Source organism: Chaetura pelagica, unplaced genomic scaffold (genome assembly GCF_000747805.2).
Source record: "Chaetura pelagica isolate M959 unplaced genomic scaffold, ChaPel_1.0 scaffold403, whole genome shotgun sequence".
NCBI classification, from domain to species: Eukaryota; Metazoa; Chordata; class Aves; order Apodiformes; family Apodidae; genus Chaetura; species Chaetura pelagica.
In genome coordinates this window covers 5,644-24,545 of record NW_009952568.1, presented here as the reverse complement: position 1 = coordinate 24,545, position 18,902 = coordinate 5,644, and the positions used below count along the sequence as shown (strand labels likewise).

The window sequence follows — 18,902 nt, the reverse complement described above, 5'->3', positions numbered from 1 at the left end:
GCTTTCTAAACTCCTGCTGCAATAGAGGAACCTCGGTGCGGCTGGATCCGGTCCTGGATGGGTCACAAGTCAGACTGAGCAGCCCAGGGCGATTAGGACTGAACCCCCTTGCTTTCTAGATTTCCTTCATGGAGGAGCCAGGTGTGGCTGGGCCCAAAATCCTTCTCTCAGACCTGGTCTTTTCCCAGAGAGAGTAAATGTGTTACAGTCCGAGTAGAAGCTTGACCGTCCAATCCCCCTTGATCAGATTAAGGTGCAGCCACACACAGGGGCTGTTTGTAACAAATAACACATTTATTACACTAGTAGGAGTTGATGTTGAACAACCTAAACAAAACCACCCGCATATGTATATTAAGTAAGGAAAAGGGGATGAGAAAAAAAGGTGAGAGGGGGGAGCAAGAGAGAGAGATAAAGGGAGAGAGATGACGAGGACAGGACAATCACCGGTCCTGGATCCAGCGTCGTTGGTCCAGCCAACGGGGAAGGGTTGGTGTCCATGGTCAGTGTAGATGAAACTCCCCCAGCCCACCATTGCAGCCCCCTATTTTATAGGCCTAGAATCTTGATTTCACAAGGAGTGCGTGTGACTGAGCCATATATGTGTGAGCAGCTGGAGAGGACCTGCCCCCTCTGCCCCTTGGTCACGTCATCGTTGTTGTCGTTATCTCATCTCTGCGGGCCATTCCTGCAGCCTCCCTCCTGCCAGGCAGGGGCTACCGCGGGGGTTTGGATACCATTTCCCAAAGTAGGTCTGGAGGGCTGATCCCTCACACTCCCCAGCGTGTGCTTTGTGTCTTGCTTGGTGTGTTTGCAGCTACCAGGTCGGGGAGAGCGCGGGCTGGGTGCGCCTGGCCGTGCGGCGGCTGGGGAACCTCAAGCACTACGCCATCGCCCTGTGCCGCAGCCTGCCCGGCTCCGCCACCCCCGGCTCCCGGCCCGGGGAGCACGACTTCCTGGACTACGTGGGGCAGGTAGGCTGGGGGCAGCAGGAAAGGGGGGAGGTCTGACTATCTGTGCCCTCCAGCCCGGGTGGAAGAACTGAGAAGGACTGATCCCAAAAAAAAGTCCACGAAGGAGGGTGCGATTTCCGTGCGGAAAAAAAACGTGGTTTGTTTGCTTTTTGAAGGAAGGCTCTTTTTTTCCTCCGTTTCCTTTTCTGTTGGAAGGTGGGCTTTGCTGCAGCGTTCACAGACTGGGTTGGGTTGGAAAGGATCTTTAAGATCATCCAGTTCCAACCCCCCTGCATGGGCAGGGACACCTCCCAGCAGCCCAGGTTGCTCCAAGCCCCATCCAACCTGCCCTTCAACACTGCCAGGGATGGGGCAGCCACAGCTTCTCTGGGCAACCTGGGCCAGGCTCTCCCCACGCTCACAGGAAAGAATTTCATCCTAAAACCTCTTCTAAATCTCCCCTCTCACTCCCTGTCCTTGTAACAGACTGCAGATATCACAGGCTTGCCTGTGTGGGAATGTCCATCCTGATGGTGCAAAGGACTAAAACCATGGCTGAGCTCAGGAGGGGTGGGGACCTCTGCAGGGCACATGCTGATCCCGGTTTATTCTTGCTTAAGCTTGGTTTTTGGTGCTGCCCGGGCACAAGTTTTTTGACTCAGGCCAAGGGTGAGGCAGGAGGGAGAGAAAGTTTTAGACCCCAGTCCCAAGAGAAGCAGCAGCCCCCTTTGCTGCCTTCCAGGTGCAGTTTGAGGAGCAGGAGGACACCAAGGCCTTCACCATCGTCATCAATGATGACAGTGTCTTTGAGAGCATGGAGAGCTTCACCGTGGAGCTCAGCACACCAGCCTATGCCCTGCTGGGGAACATCACCCAGGCCACTGTCACCATCACAGATGCTGAGGACCAGCCCACCCTGCAGTTTGACAGGAAGATCTACCACGTCAGCGAGAGCGCCGGGGTCCTCTCGGCTCCCGTGGAACGGAGAGGTGGGTCAAGCTGGGCAGAAGGACTTTGGTTGCTGCTGTCAGTGCAGTGAGCAGAGTCTGACCCCCCTGGCAGAGAAGGGTGCGTGGGGAGCCCTTGGAGACTGTGGCCACCAGGCAGCTGGGGACAGAGAGAAGTGAGCAGGAGGATGATGCTGTGCACAGCACATGGCAGATGGCAGGAGCAGTTTGGTGCCCGTGTCCTGCAGTCCTGACCTCGTGACCAGGATGACTGCAGATGGGTTCTGCGGTCTGTGCCTTTGCCAGGCTGAGGGCACACACTGAATCCTGGGGGCAGGACCTCCCAAAACAGGTGGTGTTCCTCGGGGTTTGCTTCTCTATGATTTTGAGGTGCTTCTTTGGTTTGTTGGGCAGCAGCTTCGTGGCACAACTGCAACAAGAAGCAGCAGCACTGAGCAGATGTTGGGCTGGTTGGATTTATTTATTTTTTTTTAAATCTTTCCCAGCTTTGCTGGAAGATTCATCAGGGCAGTTAAAGCTCCTGACTTTTGGGTTCATTTCTCCCCCCAGCATGAGCAGGAGCAAACCCTTGTGGCTATGTCCTGCTTCCCTGTACCCTGTGTTTGATACTGGATTTTTAGCAGGCAAGTGCCACCCATTTCCTGGTCACAGCAACCCAGATGTGGAGTGTGCCTGCAAGTCACACCTCAGCCAGCTGGTCTGCAAGTGTAGGAGCAGGGGTGCTGGGTGGTTCTTTTATTCCTCCCCCCTGTTTTGCTGAATGCTGCTTGGTTAATTAAGGAGATGGTGTCTCCACCAAAGAGAGAAGTATTTCCAGAGTTACAGGGTGTGTTTTTCTATGCCTCTCAGGTGATACCAGCAGCACGGTGTCTGCCATCTGCTACACCATCCCCAAGTCAGCCAAAGGCAGCAGCCTCTCTGTGCTGGAACCCGGCTCCGACTTCAAGTCCCGGGGGATTGGGAATGGCAGCCGTGTCACCTTCAGCCCCGGGGTGACCGTGGTGACGTGCGACGTGGCGCTGGTGGACGACAGTGAGCAGGAGGAAGAGGAGGAGTTTGAGGTGGCCCTGGCTCAGGCCGCGGGGGACGCGCGCATCGGCAGCCGCGCCTCGGCCCGCGTGGTCATCCAGGGTCCCAATGATGCCTCCACGGTGTCCCTGGGGAATGCCACCTTCACTGTCAGCGAGGCAGCAGGTGAGGGTCCCCCAGGGCTGCCCCATGCCACGCTGGGCTGCTCCCCAGCATTGTGGCAGGTCTGCAGAGGGTTTCCATTCCTCTCTTGGCCCTGCTGCGGGAGGCTGAGGGGTTGGTCCTCTGCTGGGGAAGGGAGGAGGGCACCCCGAAGGGAAAGGAGTGAGGTTTGTGGTGTCAGGGTTGTTGTCTCATCTTGGTCCTCTCTCCTGGGATGCAGGAAACGTTGAGATCCCAGTCCTGCGGCAGGGACCCGACCTCTCCAGCCCCATCTCGGTGTGGTGCTCCACGCGGGCCTCTGACCCGCCGTCCGCCAGCCCAGGGGTCGATTATGTCCCCAGCTCCAGAAAAATAGAGTTCAGACCAGGCAAGACAGAAGAGGTGAGGAGCCACTGATGAGTCTGCTCTGTCTGGTGACACCTCTCCCGTTCATGTGTGCTCTCTGCGTTTGCCATTTGTGATGGATCCCAGGGCCGTTTGAGAGTTGGTAATCATCGAATCATTGAGGTTGGAAGGGACCTTAAAGATCATCAAGCTCCAACCCCCCTGCCATGAGCAGGGAACCACTAGACCAGGCTGCACAAAACCTCATCCAACTTGGCCTTAAAAACCTCCAGGGATGGGGCAGCCACAACCTCCCTGGGCAACCCATTCCAGTTCCTCACCACCCTTATGGTGAAGAATTTCTTCCTAATATCTAACCTCAATCTCCCTTCTCTCAGTTTAAAACCATCACCCCTTGTCCTATCACTATCTTCTCTGATGAAAAGCCCCTCCCCAGCTTTCAAGTACTGGAAGGTGCTCTAAGGTCTCCCTGGAGCCTTCTCTAGGCTGAACAGCCCCAAGTCTCTCAGCCTGTCTTCATAGCAGAGCTACTCCAGCCCTTTAATCATGTTGGTGGCCCTTCTCTGGACCCTCTCCAACAGGTCTGTGTCTTTCCTGTGCTGAGGGCACCAGAGCTGGATGCAGTATTCCAGGTGGAGTCTGAATCCATATGCCAGGCACAGACTCAGGGCAGATCATTGCTCCAGCCAGAGGACATGGAGTCAGGCCACTGCTCCCAGGATGAAGGTGGCTGCCTGTTCTCCACAGTGACATGCCAGATGGATCTAGATGTGTTTGATGAGTTCAGAAAAGGCCTGACATGATGACTTTATGTTGGACAGCCTGGGATGAAAGTTTGGCATCTCTAAAAGCAGGACTTCTGCTTTCCTTCTAGTTCTGCACCCTGACCATCCTGGACGACGCGCAGTACCCGGTGATAGAGGGGGTGGAGACATTTGTTGTTTATCTCAGCTCACCCCATGGAGCTGAGCTGACAAAACCATTCCAAGCCGTCGTGGCCATCAATGACATCTTCCAGGATGGTAAGTTACCCATGGCAGCTCTCTCCAGGCCATCCTAGCCCCTTCCTGAGGCTGCTCCAGGTCAGGTTCTTTCTAGCCTGTTTTCCTGGGATCCTCCCATCCATTTAGCTGCCCTGTTTTTTTCCATGCTCCATGCCCACAAGAGCTTGGAACACTGGGAAGCACGGAAAGAACTTTCCTGTAGTGTTCAGCCACACTTTGCCTGCTCTGCCCAGAGCTCAGTCCCTGCTTCATGTTCTCTGTGAGGTGAAGACCCCTTTAGGATGTGAGAAGGTCTCACTGCATGGTGACTTTTTCTTCTGTTGTGACATCTCTGGTGTTCACTTGCCTGACGAAAGCACACAGGGTATCATGGTCTATAAACATTCCTCATTCTCATCGAGGTCCACCCTCTTTTCTGCAAGCTGCTTGCTCTGTGTCTGTCTGTAGGCAGTAGGATCCTGCCTTGATGGATGCCAAGCATCCACCTCAGCACCAAGTCCTCAGGGGATCCCTCACAAACACTGTCCCCATCCCACCAGCCCTGCCTGGTTCTCCATCCCCAAAACGAGAGGGAAGGAACAAGTTCCATCAACTGCTGGAGTTAGATGATGAGGACAGTTGCCCCCTTTTCTGCAGCAGTTCTGCCAGGGTCTTTGTGTGCCTGTCTCTCTGTGGAGCTTCAGCACTGCTTGACTCTTTCTCTTGCCTCCAGTCCCACGCATGCAGTTCACCAAGGCTACCTACACAGTGAAGGAGAAGGAGGGTTTGCTGCACATTCCCATCTTCCGCACTGGGGACCTCAGCTACGAGTCTTCTGTCAGGTGCTACACCCAGAGCCAGACAGCAGAGGTCATGGAGGACTTTGCAGAGAGGAGAAATGCAGAGGAGTCTCGCATCACTTTCTTGAAAGGGGAGAAGGTGAGCTGAACCTGGCTTGTGGGGAGAGTGAAGAACTGTTGATGGGAGAGGTTCAGATCTCCTCCTCAGCTCTGCATTGGCAGAGGGAGCTGGCAGAGGCTGGCCAAACTGGTTTCATAGTCACTTGAAGTCACTTCTGTTCCTGGAAATCTGACATGACTCTGAAGGGATTGTTTTTCATGATAAAACTGGTTCAGAGGTGAAGGAGTTCCTCCTCATGTCAGGAGGACTCAGGGTGGTGGTAGCTGAGGGCTGTTGGTATGTGGAAGTAGAGGTCTTCACTGCTGTGTCCCATCATGCAACCGTGGTTTGTCCACATCAGCCTTGAGAACAGAGGTGTTTCATCCAGGACTGACAGGACTTGGACATGAAACCCTGGATGGTGAAGTGCAGTGTGGCTTTTAAGGGGCTTCCTCAGATTTGCTGTTTTCTCCTGCTTACTTGGCTTTAGGTGAAGAACTGCAGTGTTGTCATCAGTGATGACTCTGCCTTTGAACCCGAAGAGCAGTTCCAGGTCTATCTTGGCAGTCCGCTTGGAAACCATTGGAGTGGAGCTAGGATTGGGAAGGTGGACATGGCCACCATAACTGTCACCAATGATGAAGATGGTAAGTGAGGACACTCAACCAGAAGGTAGCTGTAGTGTAGGAGGCAGTTCCAAGGCAGTCAGCACAGCTGGCAGTTCAGTTTAGTGCATGTGAACACCTTCAGTCACGTCACAGCTCTGGATGCAGGTCACACACATGGTGGCTTTGTGTGCTGGTCTGAAAGGAGGAATTGAACAACAGTGGCTTGAATCCACCATCTGTCCTGTTTCCCATTCCCCTGCAGTTGTGCTAGGCCTCCCCTGGGAGATGTTGCTTTCCCTCCACAGTGTCTCAGCCTGGAGACCTATGTGGGAAGAAGCAGGGTTCCAGGTCCCTCTGGTGTGGCTGCAGCACCATCACACAGTGTGGATCTGCGGGTGCGTGGCTTGGTGGGCCATTGGTGATGGCAGAACCGATTGCCACCCTCAGTAGCCCAACACATGTTGTTTTTTTTCCCCACCCCTTGCCCTAATTCACATCCAACCTCAGAGCTGAAGTTCTGGCCCATGCTTTGAGGAGCCCCTTCCTCTGAAGATGTGTAGATAAGAGTCTGAAAGGAGCTGATCTTACCCTGCTTGTCCAACGCTCTTCATCTGCAAAGAGTCAGCTGCTGTGCAAACCTGAGCCTGTTTTCTTCAACCCTGTTTCTTCAGCACCCACCATTGAGTTTGAAGAAGCTGCCTACCAAGTCCGGGAGCCACCTGGCCCAGAGGGTGTTGCTGTGGTCAATGTCAAGGTGATCAGGAGAGGGGACCAGAACAGGACCTCCAAAGTCCGCTGTAGCACCCGCGATGGCTCCGCTCAGGCCGGAGTGGATTATTATCCCAAGAGTCGAATGCTCAAATTCAGCCCAGGTAAAGGGTCCTTGGAGGGCAGGGTGGAGGTGGTGACATGACCAGGGATGCTCTGTGGGTATCAGAAAGGAGAGTGGAAGGGAAATACTTAGGAGACATGGAACAAGCTGCTTTTGCCGTGAGGTTTCCAACCCAACACAGGTGGGTTTCGGTCCTGGGGATCAGAGAGGGGTCATGAAGAGGAGGGTGGGCTCTCATGGGTATTTTAGACTATGAAATACCTGTGGGTAAAAAAGTGAGGAAAATCACAGACTGGTTTGGGTTGGAAGGGACCTTCACGATCACCCAGTCCCACCCCCTGCATGGGCAGGGACACCTCCCACCAGCCCAGGTTGCTCCAAGCCCCATCCAACCTGCCCTTCAACACTGCCAGGGATGGGGCAGCCACAGCTTCCCTGGGCAACCTGGGCCAGGCTCTCACCATCCTCACACTCAAGAATTTCCTCCTCATGTCCAACCTCAATCTCCCCTCTTCCAGTTTTAATCCATTCCCCCTTGTCCTCTCCCTCCCTGCCCTTGTCCCAAGCCCCTCCCCAGCTTTCCTGGAGCCCCTTCAGGCACTGGAAGCTGCTCTAAGGTCTCCCTGGAGCCTTCTCTTCTCCAGGCTGAACATCTGTCATCTGAGCAATTGAATCCGTTGGATTTTTTGGTATAGGGTAGATTTCTATATGGATGGGACTAGATTAGTAGTAGCAATGAGTGGAAATGAAGTTAATAATGTGTGGTTTATCATGATCTTCCCATGGTCATAGCCTAGACCAGCTGTGCAGGTGCTTTAGAACTTCTGAGCAGTATCTAAAAACATGAATAGAGTTCTCCCTGTGTCTCTTGTGTTTCCCCTCACAGGTGTGAATCACACCATGTTTAAGGTGGAAATCATGTCCAATGAAGACCGGGAGTGGCACGAGTCCTTTTCTGTGGTGCTGGGTCCAGATGATCCAATGGAAGCTGTTCTTGGAGATACCAGCACTGCAATAGTGACTATCTTGGATCAGGAGGCAGTGGGGAGCCTGATTCTACCAGCACCTCCCATGGTAAGTTGCCCGTGGCAGTGGGTGCTCTTCAAGTACAGACTGAAAACTCCAGGGGAACTTGTGGCATCAACTGAAGAGCTGCAGTGATGGAGCAGGCTCAGAGTGCATGGCAAGGGTTGCCTGTCCCACCCCTCTCCTCAGCCCCAGCTGAACCCTATCATCTTGCATCCATACAGGTTGTCACCCTGGCTGATTATGACCGGGTGGAAGAAGTGACCAAGGATGGTGCCAAGAAGTCCCCTTCCCCAGGCTACCCTCTCATCTGTGTCACTCCTTGTGACCCTCACTTCCCCAAGTACCCAGTCATGAAGGAACGCTGCAGTGAGGCTGGGATCAACCAGTCTTCCATACAGTTCAGCTGGGAAGTGGCAACTCCCACAGATGGGAATGGGGCCAGGTCACCTTTTGAAACCATCACTGACAACACACCCTTCACCAGCGTCAACCACAAGGTGGGTGGTGAGGTCCCAGCACAGCCAAGCACCACTTGAGTTGCTCCACCAGCAGTGGGCCATGTGTCACCTCAGCCCTCCCTGTCCTCAACCTCTTCACATCCTGCCCCACCAACACAAATTACTGGTTTCCTCCGGGGGCTTTTCCCAGGGGCTCCCAACTCTGATGTCTCAGCTCTTCTCAAGCTTCCAGGTGTGTTTCTTGGCCATGGTGGCTCCTGCACAAGTCTGAGACCTTTTTAGTGGGTAGCACACGCTTTAGCTACACAGAGATAAAAACCTCAAACCTTCTCAGGTTTGGGAATTAGCTGGGGACATATGGGTGCTGCTTTGGGGATTATTTTGGTGGGTGTTTTTCTTTTGGCTTCTGAAAGTTTGGTGCTGTCCTCCACCTTCTGAGAGCACCACTTCTCTTGACATGGGAGGTAGCTGTGAGCACTCAGACACTCCAATAAATCCCTGGTGGCAGGAGACAGATGGAGCCTGGCAGATGGAAACATCCCCAGCTCCCTTTTCCCCTCCCTTCAGGACATGGGCAGAGTTTGGAAGCTGTCCAACACCCCCCACCTACTCAAGCATCTCCTGCAATGGAGGTGACAAGAGGCCCATCACTCCTACGTGCCCAAGTGGCCAAGCAGACCCTGCCACTGGCTCCTCGTTGGTCTTTGCCTCCATGGTGCCCCAAAACAGCAGAACCAAGTGGTTTTGCCCCAAGGTCAGATGCTGCAGAGTTGACCCATGTGGACGTTGCTCCCTCCTGGTTCCCTGCAGGTGCTGGACAGCATTTACTTCAGCCGGCGGTTCCACGTGCGCTGCGTGGCCAAGGCTGTGGACAAGGCTGGCCACGTGGGGACCCCCCTGAGAAGCAACGTGGTCACCATAGGCACAGACAGTGCCATTTGTCACACTCCTGTGGTCGCAGGGACCGCCCGAGGTTTCCAGGCACAGTCATTTGTTGCCACTCTGAAGTACCTGGATGTCAAGCACAAGGAGCACCCCAACAGGTACGAGCCTGGAGAAGGGAGGTCAGTCCTTCACCAGCCACCCCCAGAGCTCCAGGGCTGGCTTGAGTTGAGAGGAGAAGGTGTGTTTGAAACCACATCCCTCGGTGCAGTGTGTCCTCTGGAACAGCATAGGCTGCTCAGGGTGGTGCTCCCACTCTTCTCCTCGTGCCTTGCTCTGCTGAGGGGGTTGGTGGGACAACCAGGGAGCAGATGTGTAGGCAGGGATATTGAACCAAGACTAAACATCAGGCTCAGCCTGTGCTGCTGTGGGGCAGCACTTGGGGCTTCCCTGCCTGCCAGGGCTGCCTTTTTCTGCTCTCTCACCCACTGTTTGTTCCAGAATCCACATCTCGGTGCAGATCCCCCACCAGGATGGAATGCTGCCCCTCATCTCCACCCTCCCGCTGCACAACCTCCATTTCCTGCTCTCTGAGTCCATCTACAGGCACCAGCATGCCTGCTCAAACCTGGTCACCATCAGAGACCTCAGAGGTATCTCTGGTAAGTTTTAAAGCCAACTTATGCTTTCTGAATCTTGGGAGGGTGGAGAAGCCAGTGAAGAAATGCAGATCTGGCTTCTTCTGGGCAATCCTGATGTGATCTACGTGCCAAGGGACGTTCCTGTATTAACAGAACAAAGTCACCCCATTGAAGATGAGGTGTGATGCCTGGGCCTGTTTAAAAGATTTTGGGGTGAAGCAGAATCCCTCTGTTTGAGGAGATTGTAGGTTCACACCTAGAATCATAGAACCATCCTGGCTGGAAGGGACCTTGAAGACCATCAAGTCCAACCATAACCTAGATCCCCCTACCATAACCTAATTTACCCCTTCAGTGCTGAAATCATGTCCCCAAGCACTATATCTACATTCCTTTTAAACACTTCCAGGGATGGTGACTCCACCACCTCCCTGGGCAGCCTGTTCCACTGTCCAACCACTCTTTGGGTAAAGAAACTCTTTGTAATCTCCAGTCTAAACCTCCCCTGATGCAGCTTCAGGCCATTTCCTCTGCCCTGCCATTATTCACTGGGGAGAAGAGCCCAACTCCCACCTCCCTACACCCTCCTTTCAGGGAGTTGTGGGGAGCAACGAGGTCTCCCCTCAGCCTCCTCTTCTTCAAACTAAACAGTCCCAGTTCCCTCAGCCTCTCCTCGTAGGGCTTATTCTCCAGACCTTTCTGAGGTGGGCAGGGAGTTGTTGTTCTTAGAATCCTAGAATCACCTTGGTTGCAAAAGACCTTGAAGGTCATCAAGTCCAACCCAGCACTGCCATGTCCACCACTAAACCGTGTCCCTCAGCACCACATCTCCACATGCTTCATTCTGTTCATTTCATACTCAAGGTGTTCTGCATTTCTTAAAGTTCAACCTTTACTGGATAGATTCAGAACTTTGGGTTTTTAGGATTCTTACCCCATTCATACAACATTTTCCCCTGTGAAGACCCAGGTACGTTCAGTTGGACCTCTAGGATAACGAAGGGCGAGGAGCCTGTGAAGTCCCTAATCTAATAAAAGCCCCGGGTGTCATTTGAGAGTGAAAATGGGACCTCAGCCTCAAGCTCTTTCAAACCTGGAGTGACCTGTGTCCTGATGTCTTCTAATCCTAGAGGCAGGATTTCTGGATGAGGTGACCTATGACACCATTGTCCTCAGCCCTGGCTACGACCGCCCCTACCAGTTTGACCCCGCGGTGCGGGAGCCAAAGACCATCCAGCTCTACAAGCACCTCAACCTGAAGAGCTGCATCTGGACTTTTGATGCTTATTATGACATGACTGAATTAATTGATGTCTGTGGAGGCTCTGTCACTGCTGACTTCCAGGTAAGGTGCCACGGCCAAAACTCTTCCACGTCATCCAGATCTGTCTCAATTCCTAGCAGAGCTCCACTTGCTGCTCACAGGTACTTGCTGCTCTGCAACATGAGGCTTTCCCACTTTCTACCTAGAAAAGAACCACTAAACTTGGTGAAATACATTTCATTCGTTTATTTAGGCTGGGGTAACAGAGGGTTTATTCTTTTATCTTCAAAGCACCACTAGACTCTTAGTTTTTTATATAAAGACATACTGGAAATACAAAACATTCCCACTTGTGCTCTGTTCTTTTACAAATGTGTCTGTATCCTTTGCCACCAGAAACGAGCAGAGAACAGAGCAGAGACACATCAGTTCATACCCTGCAGTGCAGGGCAAGGTCATTTTTAAACAATTTCTCAATTAACCAGCTGGCAAACCCAGAGCCAGAAATGTTAATTAACTACAAGACACAGAATCATGGAGTCACAGAATGGTTTGGGTTGGAATGGACCTTCAAGATCATTTAGATCCAACCCCCTGCACGGGCAGGGACACCTCCCACCAGCCCAGGTTGCTCCAAGCCCCATCCAACCTGCCCTTCAACACTGCCAGGGATGGGGCAGCCACAGCTTCCCTGGGCAGCCTGGGCCAGGCTCTCACCACCCTCACACTCAAGAATTTCCTCCTCATGTCTCACCTAAATCTCCCCTTCTCCAGTTTTAATCCGTTCCACATCTCCATTAAATCCACATGTCTCACTGCCCTCTCGTGGATGGATTACACATCTGCATCTTACTCGAGTGGATGTCTCATCTGCATTAGATTCTTGTATTAAATTCCCAGTCTGAAAGGTCTCTGAGGAATCTCAGAGGCACAGCTGGGCTCTACAGCTAATAAATGGTGTCTGTGCAGCCTGAGAGCTGGGGTGCAGGTAGGGCCAGTCCTGAGCAAGCAGAATTGCTGATTTTTAATCCATGGAGTTAGAAACTGAGAGGTTTTGGAGGTGAAGTGGTGACCATGGCTGCTTTTGTACCATGACAGCAGTGTCCTTTAGTACTTGTCCTGATTTAAAGTGCAGGTTCGTCTGAAGGACCTGCATGTAAAGGTAAAGACAACTCAGGGAGGCATCACTGACTTAATGTGAGGAGTTCTGTGTGCATGTTTTCATCCTGTCATAGAATCACAGACTGATTTGGGTGGAAACGGACCTGAAGATCATCCAGTTCCAACCCCCCTGCATGGGCAGGGACACCTCCCACCAGCCCAGGCTGCTCCAAGCCCCATCCAACCTGCCCTTCAACACTGCCAGGGATGGGGCAGCCACAGCTTCCCTGGGCAACCTGGGCCAGGCTCTCACCACCCTCACACTAAAGACTTTCCACCTCATGTCTCACCTAAATCTCCCTCTTCCAGTTTTCATCCCTTCACCCTTGTCCTCTCCCTCCCTGCCCTTGTCCCAAGCCCCTCCCCAGCTTTCCTGGAGCCCCTTCAGGCACTGGAAGCTGCTCTAAGGTCTTCCTGGAGCCTTCTCTTCTCCAGGTTGAACACCCCAACTCTCTTAGCTTTTCTCCAGAGCAGAGCTGCTCCAGCCTTGGGACCACATTCCTGACCTTCAGTTCCTCAGTTTTTCCCCACAGTTGATGATCACTTTCCAAATGGCAGCCCAGCAAGACCCTTTTGTTTTGCAAACCAGCTGATTCTTTGCCAGTCATGCTCAGTCTTTATGAAGCCATCACATCATGTGGCTTTAGAAATCCTTTGTCCCCACATCACCCTCCCTGTCTTTAGGACATCCACGATCCAGAACTAAAAATGAGCCTTCTGCTGCAGTCAGACTGGCTGGTGGTTCATTTTTCACAGAGCAGAACAGGAATGCAGGGAGTGTGGTGAGTCTGGGCCATTGTCTCTTCTTTGGAAGGTGCATGACCCCCTGGTTTGTGTTTTGTTGGCAGGTCCGGGACTCTGCTCAGTCCTTCCTGACAGTCCATGTCCCTCTCTATGTGTCCTACATTTATGTGACAGCCCCAAGAGGTTGGGCTTCTCTGGAGCATCACACGGAGATGGAGTTCTCCTTTTTCTATGATACTGTTCTCTGGAGGACAGGTAGGTCCCAGCCATTCCAAGGGGTATCAGGGAGAATGGGTTTGTTCTTGGAGGGTTTCTTTCACTTCTGCTTAGTTTCTGCAGTGCCACCACAGTCCTGAGCAGGGGGAGCACTCACTGGCACTGCCCCACTGCCCCCCATCCTTCCTGTCCTCTGCTGGGGGTTACATCCAAGACCTAACATAGAATGGTTTGGGTTAGAACGGACACTTCCCACCAGCCCAGGCTGCACAAGCCTCATCCAACCTGCCCTTCAACACCTCCAGGGATGGGGCAGCCACAGCTTCCCTGGGCAACCTATTCCAGCACCTTCCTACCCTCGTGGTGAAGAATTTCTTCCTGATGTCTACCCTAAATCTCCCCTCTTTCAGTTTAAAACCATCACCCCTTGTCCTGTCACTGCCCTCTCTGATGAAAAGCCCCTCCCCAGCTTTCCTGGAGCCCCTTCAGACACTGGGAGGTGCTCTAAGGTCTCCCTATGGTCTCATCCACATGGGTTTTTCCTGTGCCTGCAAGTCCTTCTGCTTCCAGGTTTTTAATTGTCCTTTCCCTCAGCATCTGGGGCCCGTGTGTGCTGGGGAGCTGTGCCCGCAGCCTTGGGCAGTGCTGCTGCTCCCGGGAACAGACCAGTGTCTCCCTCACCTGGGATTTGATTTTGCCAGGGCCAACACTAAGAAGAGGGAGGGGAGAGGAGGGACTTGCAGAGCTTTGCTTCTGGAGGTCCACTCAGAAATTACACCCACAAGTGACACTGTTATCTCCAACTTCTCCTTGATGCTTGAGTCACACTCGGGCGGCACGAGGGGGTGCATTGCCAAGGGCCTGGAGGGCTCTGGGGAGGTGTCTCAAATGCTTCTGGAGCCCAGAAGCCCACCTGAGGAGCAGCTGTGCTGGGTGGCCTCCCCAGTGCTTGTGTTCTTGCTGCCCTCTGCAGGGATCCAGACAGAGAGTGTTCTCTCTGCCCGGCTGCAGATCATCAGGATCTACATCCGCGAGGACGGCCGGCTGGTCATCGAGTTCAAGACACAGGCCAAGTTCAGAGGTGAGAGCACTGGCTCCTGCTGCAGGGAGGAGGAGATCGAGGCACACTGACCTGTGTCCTGGAAACGCAGGGAGCAGAACAAACCCCTCTGTCCACGAGGAGTCCCTCTGTGCTGGGGTGTGGCAGTGCAGGGTCTCTGTCTTACCTGTCACCTTGTCCTCACCCCAGGGCTTTTTGTGATGGAGCACCACAGCCTGCCAGATGTCAGGTCTTTTTTACTCACCCCAGACCACCTGGGAGGGATCCAGTTTGACCTGCAGCTGCTGTGGAGTGCTCAGACCTTCGACTCTCCCTACCAGCTCTGGAGAGCAACCAGCTCCTATAACAGGTGAGGAGTTGTGGGTCCAGCCACCCTCAGCAGCTTCCCACAGCACCGCGGTGGAGGTGCCTGAAGGTGGCACTGGAGCAGCTGCACATCCAGGGCCTGGGGGAGTAATCCCTGTTGTGGCAGCCAGAGCATGTGTGGCCAGGAGCCAGGACAAGGAGCTGGTCCCAGGGCTGGAAATGCTCCTCTCCTGGGTTGTGTAAGTAGAGGAGGAGTCCAAGTTCATCTCCTTGGAGATGCATTTTTCTGGCAGTGAAGCCAGTGGGGAGGTGGACACCAGAGGGAATGACATGTTGGGAGTTAGAAGCAGGAGGATTTCGTGTCCCCAGCTGACTTAACCAGCAGCTCTGTGCTTGGTGGATCAAGATCTAGAAAAATCTGGTTCACTCTATTTTTAAAAAATACCTTTTATTATGAAGTCCAGTCTGTGACTGTTTGTTCCTTTAGCCCGTGCTCCTTGCACACAGGGTCACTTGAACCTTGTCCCTCCTGTGACTGCTGGAGTAGATGGACATTTCTGGGGTGATGGGGAGGTGGGCATGGTGGGTACTGGGCAAACGCCTCAGCTGGGGGAAGAGCCTGGGGTCTCGTTTGGTGACCAGTGTGTCCTGCCTGTCCCCAGGAAGGACTATTCTGGAGAGTACAGCATCTTCCTGATCCCCTGTACTGTGCAGCCCACGCAGCCCTGGATGGAGCCTGGAGACAAACCCCTGCCCTGCACAGCTCACGCTCCTGAGCGGTAACGTGGCCACAGCTGGGTTGATATTGATAGTTATATTGATACTTATATGAATATTGATCTTGATACTGAGCTCGTATTCACTGGTTTGGCCCACGTGGGTTGTTCCTGGGGTCCCAGCAGGCGTGTGGCTCGTGATGCCACCAGCAGGAAGGGAAAAGGGGGAGGAACCTGTGGCTCAGGAGGGTCGTGGGGGAACCAAATCAGCCCTGTTGGGAGGAGGCTTCAGCTGGTGGTGGTTTTCCATTCCTGGAAAACTGGGGCAGGGTGAGGGGCAGCCTGGCACCTGGCACCAGCATTGCCCGGGCTGCTGGGCTATGGATAGTAAAGCAGAAGAGAAGGAAAGGTGAAGCAGACCAGGTAGATCAGCAGGGTGTAACTTCAGACATGTCCAAACTCCACCTCTCTTTTTCCCCTCTCCCCATTCCAGCTTTCTGGTCCCCATTGCCTTCCAGCAGACCAACCGCCCCGTGCCCGTCGTCTACTCCCTGAACACGGAGTTCCAGCTCTGCAACAACGAGAAGGTGTTCCTGATGGACCCCACCCAGTCCCAAATGTCTCTGGCAGAAATGGACTACAAAGGGGCTTTTTCAAAGGGTGGGGTTACTTTTCCTTTCCTCTTCTGTTTGTTCGTACCTGGTGCTTCTGTCTTCACAGCCAGAGGTGGTTTTGCCTCTTTGACAGCCACACGTGGTGCTTGGAGAATGTCACAGCCCTGTGAGAGTGTGGCAGGACAAGGATGTGCTCTGGTACCCTGTTCTGTTACCTGCACACACAAAGCTAAACCCTTCCAAGGCCAGAGCCACATGCAGTTGGGTGCATTTGGCTTCAACAGTGGTTCTGGACTGGAGCAGCTCTGCTCTGGAGCCAGGCTGGGAGAGTTGGGGTGTTCAGCCTGGAGAAGAGAAGGCTCCAGGGAGACCTTAGAGCACCTTCCAGTGCCTGAAGGGGCTCCAGGAAAGCTGGGGAGGGACTTGGGACAAGGGCAGGGAGGGAGAGGACAAGGGGGAATGGATTAAAAGTGGAGGAGGGGAGATTGAGGTGAGACATCAGGAAGAAATTCTTCACCACAAGGGTAATAATGTGCTGGAACAGGTTGCCCAGGAAGGTTGTTGATGCCCCATCCCTGGCAGTGTTGAAGGGCAGGTTGGATGGGGCTTGGAGCAGCCTGGGCTGGTGGGAGGTGTCCCTGCCCATGCAGGGGGGTTGGAACTGGTTGATCTTGAAGGTCCCTTCCAACCTTCACCGTTCTGTGGTTTGATGATTCTGGTGTTGAACTGAAAGATTTAACCCTCCTGTTTTGTTTTTTTTCTCCCAACCCCCCCAGGGCAAACCCTGTATGGCCGGGTGCTCTGGAACCCGGATCAGAACCTGAACTCTGCTTACAAGCTGCAGCTGGAAAAGGTCTTCCTGTGCACAGGCAGGGATGGCTACGTGCCCTTCTTTGACCCCACGGGCACTGTCTACAACGAGGGGCCCCAGTATGGTTGCATTCAACCCAACAAGCACCTGAAACACCGCTTTCTCCTCTTGGTAAGTTTGCTGCTGCAGATAAAAACCTCCACCTCAAGTCTCGTGTGTGGTTGTAGCCAGAGAGACCTGGTCCCTCAGCCTCCTGCTGCCCCTGGGAACTGGAGGGGCTGCACATTTGGACATGGAGCTGATATTAACTCCTTCAGTCTGGATGTCCTCGCTGTCCCCACTGACACAGGGCTCTGTTTGACTTCCCCAGGCTCCCACAGTGTCCTCTGGGCAGACCCTGCCACCTCCCAGCCACCTGCACCTCTGTGCAGCCACAGCAAACCAGTGTCCCTGAGGGCTCTGAGATGCTCACAGAGCTCTGCTCTGCTTCTGCTTTCTGTTCATTTGTCTTAACCCCCCCAGCTACGAACAGACTTGTGACTACAAGGGGATGAGAAGTGAAATGTGGTGCCGTCTGGTTTGTTTGCAGCACCAAGGAGGCAGGTGCAAACCAGGTGGACAAGATCAGTTGTGAGGTTTTTTTTTTACTGTGTCCAGTTCTGGAGCCCCCAACATAAGGACATGGAGCTCCTGGAGAGAGAATCCAGAGGAGGCCACAAAGATGATCCAAGGGCTGGAGCAGCTCTGCTCTGGAGACAGGCTGGGAGAGTTGGGGTGTTCAGCCTGGAGAAGAGAAGGCTCCAGGGAGACCTTAGAGCAGCTTCCAGTGCCTGAAGGGGCTCCAGGAAAGCTGGGGAGGGGCTTGGGACAAGGGCAGGGAGGGAGAGGACAAGGGGTATGGATTAAAACTGGAAGAGGGAGATGTAGGTTTGACATGAGGAGAAAATTCTTGAGTGTGAGAGTGGTGAGAGCCTGGCCCAGGTTGCCCAGGGAAGCTGTGGCTGCCCCATCCCTGGGGGTGTTGAAGGGCAGGTTGGATGGGGCTTGGAGCAGCCTGGGCTGGTGGGAGGTGTCCCTGCCCATGAAGGGGGTGGGACTGGGTGATCTTGAAGGTCCCTCTGACCCAAACCAGTCTGTGATTCTGTGATTTTCCTCACTTTTTTACCCACGAGTATTTCATAGTCTAAAGAAACCCACGAGAGCCCACCCTCCTCTTCATGACCCCTCTCTGATCCCCAGGACCGAAACCAGCCAGAGGTGACAGACAAGTATTTCCATGATGTCCCTTTTGATGCCCACTTTGCCTCGGAGCTGCCAGAATTCCACTCAGTCAGCAGCATGCCTGGAGTGGATGGGTTCACTCTCAAGGTGGATGCTCTCTACAAGGTATGTACCAAGTGATAGGGGTGGCCCAAAACTCACTTTTCTGCCCAGGATGTCCCAGATACTTGGGGAATTGTGGGGCCTGGGCCTGGTGCTGCCTCAGTTGCACCATAAATGAACAGTGGAGCCTGTTAGGAAGCAAACTCTAGCACACCAAATGGAGATGAGGAATTGATTCTAGTGGTGATTTGTTTGCTGAAGCACTCAGGAAAGAAGCTCTTTCAAAACTTATGATTAATGTTCTGGCATTGTTGTAGTTGCCAAAGATGTTAATGCAGTTGCCCCATCCCTGGCAGTGTTGAAGGGCAGGTTGGTTGGGGCTTGGAGCAGCCTGGGCTGGTGGGAGGTGTCCCTGCCCATGCAGGGGGTTGGGACTGGATGATCTTGAAGGTCCCTTCCAATCCAAACCAGTCTGTGATTGTAGGATTCTACAACAGGCAGCCAGACCAAACTACCTCCTTGTGATGGTTGGCAGGTGCTGCTGGAAACACATGGAGCTTTTTGGGTTGATGCGAGTTCAAAAATAAATATAATCATTAAAAAAAAAAAAGGAACCAATCTCTTGACTCAAGGGCACCCCTTGGTGTAGAAGCTGCAGTTCCCTGTGTGAGAAACATTTGTCGTGCCAATGAACAGGCCCAAACAGACCCTTCAGCAAAGCACAGTTTGTTTACCCTCTTGCAAGAATGGGTGACCTAAACAAGTAGGCACACCCATAGTCAGGTCAATAACAGTTTATATTCCCTGTTCCCGACCCAAAGTTCCCTCCCACTGGCTGGGCACTCCAGGGTTTACAGCCCATCCGATGCTTCTAATTATCCTGTAAGTTTCCTGCCC

At 53.4% G+C, this 18,902-nt stretch overlaps 1 protein-coding gene across 1 annotated transcript in view; it reads left to right on the top strand.

Moving 5' to 3' along the window:
- The window catches only part of FRAS1 (Fraser extracellular matrix complex subunit 1), a gene marked incomplete at its 5' end in the record, with an annotated part of 108,384 nt that overhangs the window by 88,567 nt on the left and 915 nt on the right, over nt 1-18,902 (top strand). Inside the window, 20 exons of the mRNA XM_009993474.1 lie at nt 818-974; nt 1,696-1,942; nt 2,771-3,115; nt 3,333-3,493; nt 4,332-4,479; nt 5,174-5,379; nt 5,831-5,987; nt 6,620-6,820; nt 7,667-7,854; nt 8,031-8,306; nt 9,078-9,310; nt 9,651-9,811; nt 10,921-11,135; nt 13,064-13,214; nt 14,149-14,256; nt 14,425-14,584; nt 15,204-15,320; nt 15,751-15,917; nt 16,648-16,853; nt 17,922-18,068. Coding sequence (XP_009991776.1) covers nt 818-974; nt 1,696-1,942; nt 2,771-3,115; nt 3,333-3,493; nt 4,332-4,479; nt 5,174-5,379; nt 5,831-5,987; nt 6,620-6,820; nt 7,667-7,854; nt 8,031-8,306; nt 9,078-9,310; nt 9,651-9,811; nt 10,921-11,135; nt 13,064-13,214; nt 14,149-14,256; nt 14,425-14,584; nt 15,204-15,320; nt 15,751-15,917; nt 16,648-16,853; nt 17,922-18,068 — 3,751 coding nt within the window. The remainder of the gene's footprint in view (nt 1-817; nt 975-1,695; nt 1,943-2,770; nt 3,116-3,332; nt 3,494-4,331; nt 4,480-5,173; nt 5,380-5,830; nt 5,988-6,619; nt 6,821-7,666; nt 7,855-8,030; nt 8,307-9,077; nt 9,311-9,650; nt 9,812-10,920; nt 11,136-13,063; nt 13,215-14,148; nt 14,257-14,424; nt 14,585-15,203; nt 15,321-15,750; nt 15,918-16,647; nt 16,854-17,921; nt 18,069-18,902) is intronic.